The following is a 15597-nucleotide window of genomic DNA, read 5'->3' as shown; positions in this document are numbered from 1 at the left end:
CAAGTAAGTCCTACCAGCCTCCAGAATTATGAAAAATAAATATCTGTTGCTTTTAATCTACCCAGTCTATGGTGGTATAACAATCCAAGTGGGCTGAGATGAGTCAAGGAATATGCCGCCTCCATTTTCAGTCCTATGGTTCAAATCACTTTTGTCACTTTTGGTCCTGACACATCAAGATGAAATGGATTTCATTTCCTAGAAAATTTACTTGTGCCACTTTATTAAAGTATTATACTAGTATTTACTTGAGCTGATGCAGACTGACCCATTTATTTTTTATTCTAGATTTAAGAGCTCTGTGGGATAAGAGAGTAGTCATTTATTTGACTTATTTTAGTTAAGGAAGAAGAGGTTTGAGTAATTTTAAAAATCCAGGAAGAAATTTGAAATTTTATTTGTTTATTTTGGTAAAAAAACACATGAAAAAAACTGTTAATAGATTTTAAGTGTATAGTACAATATTCAGTTATTTATATTCTGCTGTTGATACAATGATTGACTTGCTAATAATACTTCACAGCTCAGGGCTCATTACTATCATCGATTTGAGTAAGCACCACCTCTTGTTTACATATATATATATATACATACACACACACACATATATATATATATATATATATATATATATATATATATGTCGGAGAAGGCAATGGCACCCCACACCAGTACTCTTGCCTGGAAAATCCCATGGATGGAGGAGCCTGGTGGGCTGCAGTCCATGGGGTCGCTAAGAGTCAGACATGACTGAGCGACTTCCCTTCCACTTTTCACTTTCATGCACTGGAGAAGGAAATGGCAACCCACTCGTGTTCTTGCCTGGAGAATCCCAGGAACGGGGGAGCCTGGTGGGCTTCCGTCTATGGGGTCGCACGCAGTCGGACATGACTGAAGTGACTTAGCAGCAGTAGCAGCATATATATATGTATATACAAATGTGTAAATATGTATATTCCCAAATATCTTCCCTCTGCCCATTTTTCTTGCTTGCCTGCTTTCCAGTGCACTTTTAAAGAAAGTCTAATGAAGTGCTGGAAATATTTTGAAGATGTGATATTGTGATATATAATAAATATATATTTAGTCTTCCTCTCTATTCCTGGCACAGAGCTCCAAAAACCCTTGGAATTTCCTAAGTGACGAGAATCATAAAAGTGTCTCAATATTAGAAACAAACCTCTGTTGATGACACCAGACTGTGTTAGTAAGGTGACTTTTGGAAAGTCTTTGAGGATGGGAGCAGTCCCCAGGGGAACCAACTTAGAGAGACAGGGTTAGAAATTTTAATGCCACCCTGACCTCCTGGGAGGGGAGAGGGGCTAGAGGTTGAACCCATTATAGGTGGCCAATGATTTAATCAATCATGGCTATGTAATGAAGCTTCCATAAAAGCTCAAAAGGATAGGGTTTGGAGAGATTTCAGGTCAGTGAACACCTAGAGATTTAGAGAGTGTTATGTCCAGAGAGAGCATGAAAGCTCTGCACCTTTCCCTGAATCTTGCCCTATGCAACTCTTTCACTTGGTTGTTTCCAGGTTACATGCTTTTATAATAAACTGGTGATGTGTTCTGTGTTCTGTGAGCCACTCTGGCAAATTGATGGAACTGAGGACGAGGGTATGGAAACCTCTGATCTATAGTCAGTGGCTCAGAAGCATAGACAACCGGGTCTTGGGAAAGAACTAAAGGTTCTTGACTTTGTTTTATAGCTAAACTATTTTGTCTTGTTTGACTGTTTTCCTTTGTTTCTGCATTTTCTCACTTCTCTGATTGAGCTTGTTGTTTGGAACTAGGTGGAAGCGAGTCTCTCTGCAGGGAAGGCCTTGCAGAGTCCTGCTGGGTTTCCTAAGTAGAGTTTGGAGACCAGAAGGGGGAGCTATCCTGTGCTACAATGATAACAGAGCCCAATAGGAAGAAGAATGCTCCTCTCTTTTGGCAAGGACTCAGCCAATGAAGATATGGACTCTTTGTTTACTGGAGTCCTCCCAACTTTCTTTTCCACTTCATAAGAGTGTTCTTCCTTTGCCATGTGGAAATATGAATGTGGCTCGCCACGGTTGCAGACCCCAAGTTGCAATTCTGTTGATCCCAAATAAATTCACGCTTGTTTCAGGTTAGCAAACTTCAACACTTCTTTTATCTTTTTTGTTGGACTCAATTCAACTCATAACAAATGGTTAGTTCCTCTCATGGTTAGTTCTTCCCCTCTATCCCCACACCCATAAATAAGTTTGAAAAAACATTTCCTTTAAGTATGGCTTATTGGGTCGCACACATCTTGACATGTAGTTATTTCTGTGTGGATCACAACAAACTGTGGAAAATTCTTGAAGAGATGGGAATACCAGATCCCCTGAGAAATCTGTATGCAGGTCAAGAAGCAACAGCTAGACTAGAACTTGAAAGGAAGGATTGATTCCAGATTGGGAAAGGAGTACGTCAAGGCTGTATATTGTCACCCTGCTTACTTAACTTATATGCAGAGTACATCATGTGAAGTGCTGGGCTGGATGAAGCGACAAGCTGGAATCAAGACTGCCAGGAGAAATATCAATAACCTCAGATATGCAGATGACACCACCCTTACGGCAGAAAGGGAAGAGGAACTAAAGAGCCTCTTGATGAAAGTGAAAGAGGACAGTGAAAAAGCTGGCTTAACACTCAACATTCAAAAAACAGGTGGATTCTTTACCAGCTGAGCTACTAGGGAAGCCCCTCTTGCTTGGAGCCCTTCCTTTCACCACACAAAAGCTTGGCTTTGCTGTGAGACGGATGAGTGGAGCCAAGTCTGGTTCGCTAACAAGGTCTCCCAACTTAAGAGTGAAAAAAAAAATCTCAATTTATACTTTTATTTCTTAGTAACTGGGTAGAGTGTATAATTTTTCTATTCAGCATTTGCTTTTATTTATATTTTTGTGAACTGACAAATTCCAGTGGTATTTTTCCACTGAAATTTTCTGTTCGAACTTTATGAACTCTGTATATTTTGGCTGGCAGTTTCCTAGTTTGGCTGTTTTCCTTTAATGACTGTGCCTGATTATTTTTCACACTCACAAGATTATTATGGACTTTGCTCATTGATTTCTTTTCTTTCCCCTTTTCTCTCCATTATGTTCCTAGTTTACCCAACAAATCAGCTAAGCTCTTCTTCAAGTGCTTTTCTCCTTCTGACCATCACTCCACAGAACTAACCTGTTTACTAGCCACACTTCTGACTGCCCATTTAGTGCATTTTCAAGTCTATGCCAGTGTACACAAAGAGAATAAAGAGGGTCACTCATTATTCTGATATGGAAAGGGGTAAGTTGCAACCCACTGCAGCTGCCCACTGACAGTGTGTCCTGAGCGGAATTCAAGACAGGAAAACTGATGAAACATTCTGCACTTTGGATTTACCAAGCCCCTAGATAGTTAAAATGTGTAACTAAGGAATAGATTCAGAGACTCCATATTCTTGCATCTTCCCACAGACAGAAGAGCGCTAAAGTCAGCTACTTGAGATAGCTGTTGTGATTAGCAGTACTCTTTTATCAAGATGTATGTCTGCCTACAAGTATTTACCAATCAAAACAATTCTTCTATATACTGGCTCATTCCCTATCTCTTTGGAGCAGCCCCTCAGGCTTTCCTGGTGGCTCAGATGGTAAAGAATCTGCCTGCAATGCAGGAGACCCAGGTTCGATCTCTGGGTTGGGAAGATCCCCTGGAGAAGGAAATGGCAACCCACTCCAGTATTCTTCCTTGGAAAATTCCATGGACAGAGGAGCCTGGCGGGCTATAGTCCACTGGGTCACAGAGTCTGACACAGCTGAGCGACTAACACACACACACATTCCTCCTTTCCTCCTCCTTCAGAGGTAAGGATTGCAGAGTCAGACACGACTGAAGCGACTCAGCAGCAGAGGTAAGGAGAGGCTGTGTAGATGAAGACAGGCTTGCCTTATCAGTAAACAAAGGGTGTTGTGGCACAGCGACTGGCCAACGGTACATCCTGAGGGGATTTAGGAAGGAGAACAGGATACTAGCCTTTTAGATAGCTAAGTTCAGTTCAGTTCAGTTCAGTTCAGTCGCTCAGTCGTGTCCGACTCTTTGCGACCCCATGAATCGCAGCACGCCAGGCCTCCCTGTCCATCACCATCTCCCGGAGTTCACTCAGACTCGCGTCCATCGAGTCCGTGATGCCATCCAGCCATCTCATCCTGGGTCATCCCCTTCTCCTCCTGCCCCAATCTCTCCCAGCATCAGAGTCTTTTCCAGTGAGTCAACTCTTCGCATGAGGTGTCCAAAGTACTGGAGTTTCAGCTTCAGCATCATTCCTTCCAAAGAAATCCCAGGGCTGATCTCCTTCAGAATGGACTGGTTGGATCTCCTTGCAGTCCAAGGGACTCTCAAGAGTCTTCTCCAACACCACAGTTCAAAAGCATCAATTCTTCGGTGCTCAGCCTTCTTCACAGTCCAACTCTCACATCCATACATGACCACTGGAAAAACCATAGCCTTGACTAGACGGACCTTAGTCGGCAAAGTAATGTCTCTGCTTTTGAATATACTATCTAGGTTGGTCATAACTTTTCTTCCAAGGAGTAAGCGTCTTTTAATTTCATGGCTGCAGTCACCATCTGCAGTGATTTTGGAGCCCCCCAAAAATGAAGTCTGACACTGTTTCTACTGTTTCCCCATCTGTTTCCCATGAAGTGATGGGACCAGATGCCATGATCTTAGTTTTCTGAATGTTGAGCTTTAAGCCAACTTTTTCACTCTCCTCTTTCATCAAGAGGCTTTTTAGCTCCTCTTCACTTTCTGCCATAAGGGTGGTGTTATCTGCATATCTGAGGTTATTGATACTTCTCCTGGCAATCTTGATTTCAGCTTGTGTTTCTTCCAGTCCAGCGTTTCTCATGATGTACTCTACATATAAGTTAAATAAGCAGGGTGACAATATACAGCCTTGACGTACTCCTTTTCCTATGTGGAACCAGTCTGTTGTTCCATGTCCAGTTCTAACTGTTGCTTCCTGACCTGCATACAGATTTCTCAAGAGGCAGGTTAGGTGGCCTGGTATTCCCATCTCTTTCAGAATTTTCCACAGTTTATTGTGATCCACACAGTCAAAGGCTTTGGCATAATCAATAAAGCAGAAACAGATGTTTTTTCTGGAACTCTCTTGCTTTTTCCTTGATCCAGCGGATGTTGGCAATTTGATCTCTGGTTCCTCTGCCTTTTCTAAAAAACCATCTTGAACATCAGGGAGTTTACGGTTCACGTATTGCTGAAGTCTGGCTTGGAGAATTTTGAGCATTACTTTACTAGCATGTGAGATGAGTGCAATTGAGCAGTAGTTTGAGCATTCTTTGGCATTGCCTTTCTTTGGGATTGGAATGAAAACTGACCTTTCCAGTCTTGTGGCCACTGCTGAGTTTTCCAAATTTGCTGGCATACTGAGTGCAGCACTTTCACAGCATCATCTTTCAGGATTTGAAATAGCTCCACTAGAATTCCATCACCTCCACTAGCTTTGTTCATAGTGATGCTTTCTAAGGCCCACTTGACTTCACATTCCAAGATGTCTGGCTCTAGATTAGTGATCACACCATCATGATTATCTGGGTCGTAAAGATCTTTTTTGAACAGTTCTTCCATGTATTCTTGCCACCTCTTCTTAATATCTTCTGCTTCTGTTAGGTCCATACCATTTCTGTCCTTTATCGAGCCCATCTTTGCATGAAATGTTCCCTTGGTATCTCTAATTTTCTTGAAGAGATCTCTAGTCTTTCCCAATCTGTTCTTTTCCTCTATTTCTTTGCATTGATCGCTGAAGAAGGCTTTCTTATCTCTTCTTGCTATTCTTTGGAACTCTGCATTCAGATGCTTATATCTTTCCTTTTCTCCTTTGCTTTTCGCCTCTCTTCTTTTCACAGCTATTTGTAAGGAATGATTCCAATAACCCCAGATGATTACATCTTCCCATACATTAAAAAAAGCACTAAATTCATTAACTTAAGATGCCTGGTTTTCTTTAATCAACAGCAAATTTTGATAGTCCAACTATCTGATTTTTGTTGCAAAAACTCCTACATACCTCGGTTCTGAGAGGCTCTCTTCCTGGAGCAAGTCTGCGGAATAGAATAATAACTCTCAACTTTTAGGTTGTGCATTTTCTTCAGTCAACAACTATTTCCTGGCTACGAATGTGTGCATGCTTGCATGCTTAGTTACTTCAGTCATGTCCAACTCTGCGACCCTATGGGCCTTAGCCCCCCAGGCTTCTCCTTCCATGGAAGTCTTCAGGAAAGAAAACTGGAGTGGGTTGCTGTGTCCTCCTCCAGGGGATCTTCCCCGCCCAGGGATCAAACCAGCATCTCTGAAGTCTCCTGCATTGGCAGGTGGGTTCTTTACCACTAGAGCCACCTGGGAAGCCCCATTTTCTGGCTATAGGCATAAAAACTTAGCTTTTATATTCTGCGTTTTTCGTTAAGTGAACATCAGGTTTAAAAAACACACGCAAAACCAAAATGCAATACCTAGTAAGACTGCATGTATATGGACTGAAAGATTCGCTTTTTAAAAATTAAAGATTACGTTTTTTAAACCACGTGCTTGCTTAGAAACCACCACCAAAAAACAAAAATCCAAAAAAACCTCACCCTATTAGACTGCTCCTCCCCAAACCATTTTTTGTCTTTTCTAAAGAAATGCTAACAAATTTCCTGGTATGGACCAGGATACTGGTAGCTTTGGGTCTCATCAGATGTCTTCAGTCTGCATTAATGAGTTTTCTCGACGCTGAATTCCCCGTTCCTGTGGCTCAGGGACAAACAGTGGACCAAAGGCCTGGGTTTCAAGCTGCTAAGGTGGGGTTGACGTAGAAAAATATGAGGCAGTCAGTTTAGCCTAGGGTCAAAAGGAAACAAACAAAAAAATAGGACTCCATTTCTTCTTTTAAAAATCAAATTCCAATCTCCCCTTATTTTTCGCCCGTGTTTGCTGTTCCAGTTTGTTGACATTTAAAGGGACTGCCTCTAACTCCCTTGACCTGACAGGACAATCAGCAACTGATCAAGGAGAAAAACACCAGGTGGCCCATTAACTTTAGAACCTGGTCCTCAGACAATGGCCCGAGGTCACCAGAAAAGGGGAGGGGAGAGGGCAAGAGAAAAGGTGAGAGGGTGGAGACTCAGTATCATAAGAAAATTCAAGAACTGGGAGATCAGGAAAAAAGGGTCATAAAAATGGACAAACTGACATGATGATTTTTAGAACAGGGATTATGTACACTGGGATCCTAAACCAACCAAAAACAAATAGGTGGGTCAACATTAGTAAAGATATAAACTCGTGATTCCCGCGGTTTGGGGGAACGCTTTCCCCCCTCTCAGTGACTATGCTGGCAGCTCTATACTTCTACGCTTGGAACAAACTTTGCCTTTTGAGTCTCTGCGTGTCCCTGGAAGATCATTCCTTCGCGGGCTGTTTCTGGATTCTCCTTTCAGGATGGCCCTCACAGGACGTATTCCCCTGAGAGTCCACGTCTAACCTGCGCACACGGGAAAAGCCCACGCAGCTCGGTGCGTACAGAACGATTTGACGCGAGGGGTTGCACGCAGGAGATCTCACGCTGCAGTTTTCCAGCCCAGTCCCCACCCCGCGTTAGCATAGCGCTGCAAGGAGGCGCTTGCCTCTCAGGTCCTAGCAGCTTACAAAAAAACCGTTTTATAACGGAGTTTTCCAATGAAACTGCTTCCTTTTCGCACAAGAGTCACTTACGGGAGAAGTGACAATCCCTGTAAGATTTCAGCGTGCGAAGACGTGCGTCGAGCGAAGCACATCTCTGCTAGCTGAGCCGGAGTGAGTGTACACCGCTGCCAGGATCCAGGCAGCGTGGCGCGGCCCCTGCCAGGACCCGGGAGGGTTGGAGTACACCGCTGCCGGGACCTTGCCTGGAGAACACCCCTGCCAGGACCTTGCGCCGGGCACCCAGCCATTCCAGTCGCCATTTCTGTCTTCTGTCCCTGCGCTCCATCTCTATCAACGCATTCTTGTCCCTGGCTCTCCGGTAGCGCTCTTAGTGCGTCCGGGTCCCCGGCTCTGCCAGCCACCAGTGCGCCCCTGTTCGCATCCCTGTCTGCGCCCTCTGGGGCCCCGCCGCTGCCGCCCTGGCGCTCCCCGCGGGCCCCGGCGAGGCCGCCTGCACCCTGTGCCAGAGCGCGCCCCGCGACCCGGTGCGCGCCGACTGCGGCCATCGCTTTTGCCGGGCGTGCGTGGTGCGATTCTGGGCGGAGGAAGACGGGCCCTTTCCGTGTCCCGAGTGTGCCGACGACTGCTGGCAGCGCGCCGTGGAGCCCGGCCGCCCGCCGCTCAGCCGCCGCCTGCTGGCGCTCGAGGAAGCAGCTGCGGCGCCCACGCGCGACGGCCCGGCCTCCGAGGCGGCGCTGCAGCTGCTGTGCCGCGCCGACGGGGGCCCGCTGTGCGCAGCTTGCCGCATGGCCGCGGGGCCCGAGCCACCCGAGTGGGAGCCCCGCTGGAGGAAGGCGCTGCGCGGCAAGGTGCCCTTTCCCGGAGGGTGCCCTGTCCCTGTTCTCATCACCAGACTGCGCCCTGTCCCCCATCCGTATTCTCTGGATGGCGCCCTGGCCCCCAGTCTCCATCTTCTGGACGGTGTCCTGGCTGCCCTCCCCATACCCCAGTTAGTGCCCTGTCCCCTTTCCTTCCTCTGGTGCCTGGTACCCTTTCTCCCATCCCAGGACGGGACCATTTCCCCCGTTCCCTAACCCCAGAGGTTGCGGTCACCGCACTCCCCTATCTGGAAGGTATCCTGTCCCCCTTTCCCACGCCTGGAAGGGGCACTTTCTCCTCCTCTCCCTCCACCTCCCTGCCTCCCCACCCGCCCCCATACGCGCGTGACTTTCCCAGGGTTGAACTGCCCTGCCCCGCCCCCCTTGGCAAAGAGAGTCCTGCCGGGGCCCCCCCACGCCCAGCCCCCTTTGTGTCACTGCCCTGCCCTCCCCCCTGGCAGGACGTCATACTATGGTAGCCCCACCCCCACGGGCAAAGCCCTCTCAGTGGGTGTGGTAGTCGCTCAGCGTGTCCTACTCTTTGCGACCCCAGGAACTGCCTGCCAGTCTCCTTTGTCCATGGAATTTCCCAGGCAAGAGTACTGGAGTGGGGGTGTGGCCTTGAGCGTATTGGCCCCTCTACGGTCCTGTGCACCCCTCCCATTCGGTCTTCTCACCTGCTCTGAGCCCTCTTGGGTCCCTTCATCCACTCTGTTCTGGAACCTTCTCCACTGTGCTCTCAACTGTTTACATTTGGCACTTGGCTCTGGGTCAGAACCTGCCATTGGAGTCTGGTCACTGCTGAGGTCTGGTAATCCCAGGGACCCGCTGGTGTGTGTGTTTGTTGGGAGGGCTGGGGGAGCGCAGCGTTATTTCCGAGAGAAAGATAGCCAGGCCCCTGGAGTGCAAAGAGTCAGTGTGGTCCCTGCCCACCTGAGGGGAGAGAGTAACCTGTTTGAGGGTTCCTGCGCCAGGGCTTGGGTCCTGCGGTCTTAAGCAGTGGGATGTTGCATCCAGGGGCTTCCTTGGGGTTAGAGCATGTGGCCAGGGGACTGGAGTTGGACTTTCTTCCACCCACCCAGTCAGTGCTCGGAGCTGGCCAGGCCCTGTGTGTGCCCATGGTCACCCTAAAGGGGCCACCCTCCGTCCCTCTGCTAGAAACAGTAACAGTTCAGTTCAGCCGCTCAGTCGTGTCCGACTCTTTGCGACCCCATGAATCGCAGCACGCCAGGCCTCCCTGTCCATCACCAACATCCGGAGTTCACTTAGACTTGCATCCATCGAGTCAGTGATGCCATCCAGCCATCTCATGCTCTGTCATCCCCTCCTCCTGCCCCCAATCCCTCCCAAATGAATAGTCTTGTCTAGTTACCCTGTTGGATTCTTAGCACAAATGTTTCTCTCTGACTATAGAGAGCATAGTGGGTCACTAAGACCCCCTCTGCAGCCTGCAGAGTTTTGAGGTGTCTGATGGGCTAAGATCATGAACTGGGGCTTCTGGACTGCCCGATGGGATTCTAGTGGTGTGATGTCCCTCTGGACTGGGTTTAGGTGGGCCCCAGACTTTCAGAAGTGGCCACACACTCCATAACCAGCGTCTTTCTCCAGGAGAACAAGGGGTCTGTGGAGATCATGAAGAAAGATCTGAATGATGCTCGGGATCTCCATGGCCAGGCTGAGTCCGCTGCTGCTGTGTGGAAGGCAAGTGGGGTGGGGTTCGAGTCCACGTGAGCAAGGAAACATGGATGTGTACCCTGACCCTGTTTGGTAGGGCCTTGGACCACAGCTGAGCGCTGTACAGTCAGATGGTCAGGGAACTCTCTTCCCTTGAGGTGGTCAGTGGGTGGATGGGTGGGGTCTCAGGGTAGCCTGAGGACATGGCTATTCCTACTGCCCACCCATCCTGTAGGGACATGTAATGGACCGGAGGAAGAAGGCTCTGACTGACTACAAGAAGCTTCGGGCCTTCTTTGCCGAGGAGGAGGGGCGATTCCTACAGGAAGCAGAAAAAGAAGAAGGGTCCCTGGAGGACGAGGACGAGGACCCAGCAGAGAGGTTCAGGTCTCTGCTGCAGGCTGTGTCGGAGCTGGAGAGGAGGCACCGCAACCTGGGTCTCAATATGCTGCTCCAGGTAGGCACCCAGCCTTGCTGGTCAGGGGAGGGCAGCGGGATGCAGAGTCAAGAATTAGCAAGAGGGTAGCTTATCCAGAGAGAACCCTTCAGACCAGCACTGCTTGGCTTCCATTTGGGGCTGAATTTCAGGAATGGGTAATCCAGGAGACTTGCTTCCCCCCACATTTGCAGAGAGGGGGTGCTTGCATTGCAGTATTGAAGTACTGGGCCCCTACAGGTAGGAGCTGGCCACGAGGTCAGAAGAGTCAGGGATCTTGGGGACGGTGGTGGTTGCCATGCCCTCATCCTGAATGTCCTCCTTACTCTCTGCCCTGAAGCCTTGCCTAAACCTGGGGATTCTGGGCTCTTTGCAATCCTTGAGTCTGATCCTGGAACCGGCAGTGTCTGTCCTTCCCCCCTCTGAGCTGAGAGGTGCCCTTTTACCTCTGGCAGTAGTGGTTACTCAGCTCCAAGTGGGTGCTGATTGTGGGTGAAGAGACACGAGAGTCCGGTGGGGCTGGATTCTGCAGTCATCTGGCTTGTAGGATAGAACCTCGCTCACTCATTCCCTCTCTCCCTATGCAGTGAAGTGCTGCCTGCCCAGGCAGCAGGCAGAGGAAGCTGTTAACCATCCCAGGCCTGAAACAGCTCCTCCATCTGCCTCCTTCTGGACCCCTTGTCGTCCTTCAAGACACCCCCAGCCCTGCGTGTCTTCTCCTAGGTGAATATGTGGACTGTGAACTCTAGGTGCCCACCTGGGGTTGCTGACGCCAGTGCTCTGCAGAAGAGTGTTTGTGTTCCCTTTTCCTCTGGGTGTTCATGTTTCCAGGCTGTAAACCTTTCACTGTAGAGACCTGTGTTGGGGGTAAGTTAACCCAAGTGTATCCTGACTCCATAAAGTTCTTTTCGTTGCCGCAAGTTTCATCAGATTTTCTGAGGTCTCCGTGAGCTGTGGCGGTCATCTTCAGGAGGCTTGGGCTGTGCAGACCTGCACCACCAGTCATGCATGCACAGGCCCGCAGACCCACACCCGTGCAGGGCACAGCAGTTAAGGTGAAATTTGAGGCGACTGTCAAGGAAAAGGAATGCTCAGTGTGGCTGGGTGGGGATGGTGGGCTGGTCAGACTTGTCACCTCTGCTTGAGGTCCTTGAACAGCGTATGTTGCACAAACCTATATCTACTATGGCTCAGGGGCTGTCCGCAGAAACACGAGAACCTTGGGGTGTTCCGGGACAGTGCAGCCCCTTGCTGGCATGTCTTTCAGGCTGTATCTCTTCTCTGCCTCTTAGTGTATCTCGTCAACCTCTTCTCATTTCTCTTCTCCATCTTCCATCCCTTGGATGCCAGTGGTTTCCCAGGAAACTGTCTTAGCATCACCGTCTATCTGCCTTGTCTGCCACTCACTGACCCAGGAATTTTTCCTGGGGCAGCAGAAGCAATGTCAGGGTCAGGCCATCCCCAGACCTCACCTTGGTGTGTCATTTTCCCTGTACCTTGGACTTCCCTTCCTGTTTCCTCTGCTGGATGAATTTAGCAAAACTCCTTGTTTAGTGTCATTGTGTAGATTCCTCCAAGTGACAAAAACGTAGCATGAAGTGACAAGATCACAGGGTATGAAAATTGACACAGACAGGCGTTTAGGGTGGTGGTTGAGGCTATGAGATGTTCATACAAGTGCAGGTTTCTGATCAGTGGCCCATTTCTGGATGAACCCTCTCAGATCTGGGAGTCACGAGCCTTTGGCACTGCTGGGCCTTTGTGTTTCTGTGAGCTTGGGGGTCGGTTGCCTGCCTAGCTGGTAGCCAGCACTCAGCCTACTGAAGAGGGCTTGCTGTAGCCAGTTTGCTTGACGTCCCTCCTCGTCTATATGCTCCCCATACCCTGGCCAGTCTCTGAGGGAGCACTGTGTCTGCATGGTGCCATGTTGGGGGCTTCTGTGGGCTGGACTTTTCTCTGATGAGCCCTCCACCTCCTGCTTCTGCTGAGTTAAATTGGGGTGCTGCCCCAGTTTCCCATGACTGGAGATCCAGCTACCTGTTTTTCTCCTCTGCAGGGATCTGCTGGGAAGCCTGCCTGTTTTCCTTGAAGTTGACTACTTCGAGACTGATGTGCTATACAGGGCTGGTGTGCAGTCCAGAAAAGTGGTAGCCCCTGGGTTCCCAGTGCTGGGGAGAGATAGGAGGTCCCGAAACCAGCGTGGATCCAGTTTCTTTGTAACGGTGTGTGGATAGAATTCTCAGCCCATTGGCCACCTCTCCCTTCCTCTCCATAATATCTACATAAGAATGACAAGCAGAGGGTGGGAAAAGCTGCACTGGTTTTGAACAGGAGACACGTTCATCCTCTTGGCAAGCTATAGGACCCTGGCCAAATAACCCTGGTGAGATTTGACTTCTTGCTTAGCAGTTCCTCTGAATGTCCAAAGCTCTGTGTTGGTTGCTGGACTGTACAGCCAACCCCTGCCATTTTCCTCACTGAAGTGAGCCCTCACCCTCTGCTCACTGGTCACAGTGGCCTCTCTGCTATGGGTCCTGTGTTCTCTGTGGAATAATGTTCCTTTTCCAGACGTCTCCATGGCTAGTCCTCGCATCTTCAAATCTCTGCTGAAATGGTCTTTCTAGAAACCTCTGGCAGTGGAGGATCCTTGCATGGTCCTGCCCTTGAGGACATGGTTGAGTAGGGTCCCAGTGAATGTATGGCTTTTCCTCCACCCAGGTTCATTTGACTGGTTCAGGACCATGTCAGGCTTTGCATGTCTGAGGTCAGTGCAGAGGCACAAGTGAAGGGAAACCCAGGCTAGGTGGACAAGAAGAGTTTCGTCTGCCAAACGGTAGGGAGCACATTTCAGAGAAATTCGTTTATTCATTCAATACCTATATCCCTTTCCTTTTAATTCTTAGAGCTTAATAGAAAAGTCGTGGATAGTTAGGACCTGTGGCCTGTTTTTGGTGTCAGGATCCTTTGTCCAGGGGGAGCAGAGGGAAATGCTGAGGGCTGTTTTCACAATCCTAGTTGAATTATTTCATCAGATTGATGATGACAAAATAAGAGGGGATACTTGCACTCTGATACAGAGAGACTTGCATGTGGAAAGGCCAGTGGGGCACTGCCCCAGCTGTTAGGAGGACCTCAAGCTTGAGTCGGGAATTCCCCAAGAGGTGCTGCTGCCCTTGGGCGAGCAGCCTGAGAGGGTTAGACTGAATGACTAAACCAAAGAGAATCAGGCCAGCCAAGAACTTAGAGGGAACTAGTGCCTCTTCAGGCTGGGTAGTTGGCTAGAAAAGCTCCTAGAGCTCACTGAAGGCCCTCATGCTCACAGTGAAGGGTTATCACTGGAAGAGGAGGCAGGTTACCATCAAGCCGAGGGGAAAGACAGCAGGGAAGATGCCAGTTGCGTTGTCTTCTTGTGGAGTCAAGACAGTGTCACTTCCAGCATCTGGGTGTGGCCAGTCGGATGAAGCATGGCTTGTGGGAGGAGGGTAGGCTACCTGACTCGCTGTCCGTAGCCTTCACGGGGTCCATTGCACCTACGTGCTGACACTCAGCCTGGCTGGTCTATCCTGTAGTCCCACAGGAAATGGAGTTACAGGTCCTAAAACTCCTGCTACACGTCAAAAGTGTAGACCACCAAGGTGGCCCAGGCCCACAGGTATATCTGTCAGGGCTCAGAAGTACCTTCCAGGTTGACTACACTGTTTGCTTCCATGTGACTTGGCAATTCCAGCCTTGGGTTGGCGTGCCAAAGAGATGCCAGCATGGCTCTATGAGGGAACATGCACAGGATGGACACTGAGTCATTTGCAGCATCAGGAGGTTGGAGGTGACCCCAGTCCGTGTTACTGAGGTACCAGAAAGGTGGATGTGGGGGTGCCAGCATGGGGAACAGCGCAGAACTGGTTCTGCCATGTGACGTGGGCACAGGGGTGTCCCAGCCTGACTTCCATGTCCAAGAGAACCCAAGGGGAGCTAGGCTGCTGACACTCTCTTGATGCAGATGTAGCTTTTTTCCAGGGTATGACCTGCTGGAGAGGGTGGGGCAGGCGTCATGGCTACTCCAGTCCTGCACAGGGGCAGAGCTCTGTGCAGACCTATGGATTGATGCCCACTTTTGCCACTGTTGGTAGGATGTCCCCCTCGCTCTGTCCTGTCAGGGGTTAGTGGGTCAAGGAACATAGGAACTACCTGCAGTGGTTTGACGAGAATGCTGCCGTTGCTTTTCTGCCACCTGGGGACCATCTGGTGCTGGAAATGGTTTCCTCAGGTGAGCTGGCTGGTCTTATCGATATGCCTCCTCCGTTCAACCAAGTGTCCCATGGCCAGAGTCAATACAGACAGGAGGAGTAGATGTTTGCAGTGTCCAGACCAACATGGTTTTTACCAAAACTGCAAGGAGCTCCTGCAAATTCATGAAGAGCCAAAAGTGCCTGGAGTTAAAACAGCAGAGAAGTGGACAAGCAAGTGCATAAGAGGAACCAGAGAGCTCAGCAACCCAGGGAGGAGATGCTCAAACTTCTTAGTTTTTGTAGCAGAGAAATCACACACCCACAAACGTAATGACACGCTGTTGGGTTGATGGAGATAGGAGAGCTACCATGTTTTGTTACCTGTACTGCTGCTGAGTTCTTCAGCACTGCTGCCAGCTGTCATCAGGTTTGGGGCACAGTGACCCTGGACCCAGTGACCCACTCCCAGGTATTCTTTAGTCTTCTCCAGGCACACAGAGGGATGCACACCTAGGTATCCTCTGCATCACTGTCTTGGGGTAGGCAAGACGAGTGCCAGTGCCCCTCAGTGGGGGAGGTGGAAAGTCAGACAGGGTTTGGAGGCTATAAAGTATGCTGAAGCCCTGAGATAGATACAGAGCTGCTGGACACACATAGGGGAGCTTATGGCATGTGGCTGTGGCATCATGCTGCAAACGAAGAATCAG

The 15597-nt window shown here is 49.3% G+C and overlaps 1 protein-coding gene across 1 annotated transcript; it reads left to right on the top strand.

The window, feature by feature from the left end:
* Window positions 1–7178: 7178 nt before the first annotated feature.
* On the top strand, window positions 7179–11584 carry RNF187 (ring finger protein 187). The gene is made up of 4 exons (XM_069590589.1): window positions 7179–8545; window positions 10163–10255; window positions 10464–10685; window positions 11252–11584. Exons 1-4 carry the CDS (start codon window positions 8483–8485, stop codon window positions 11252–11254), a joined length of 381 nt encoding a protein of 126 aa, XP_069446690.1. The 5' UTR covers window positions 7179–8482; the 3' UTR covers window positions 11255–11584.
* Window positions 11585–15597: the final 4013 nt, after the last annotated feature.

Source organism: Ovis canadensis, chromosome 5, assembly GCF_042477335.2.
Source record: "Ovis canadensis isolate MfBH-ARS-UI-01 breed Bighorn chromosome 5, ARS-UI_OviCan_v2, whole genome shotgun sequence".
NCBI lineage: Eukaryota > Metazoa > Chordata > Mammalia > Artiodactyla > Bovidae > Ovis > Ovis canadensis.
The sequence above is the reverse complement of the archived record's forward strand: the minus strand, read 5'-3'. Positions and strand labels throughout refer to the sequence as shown.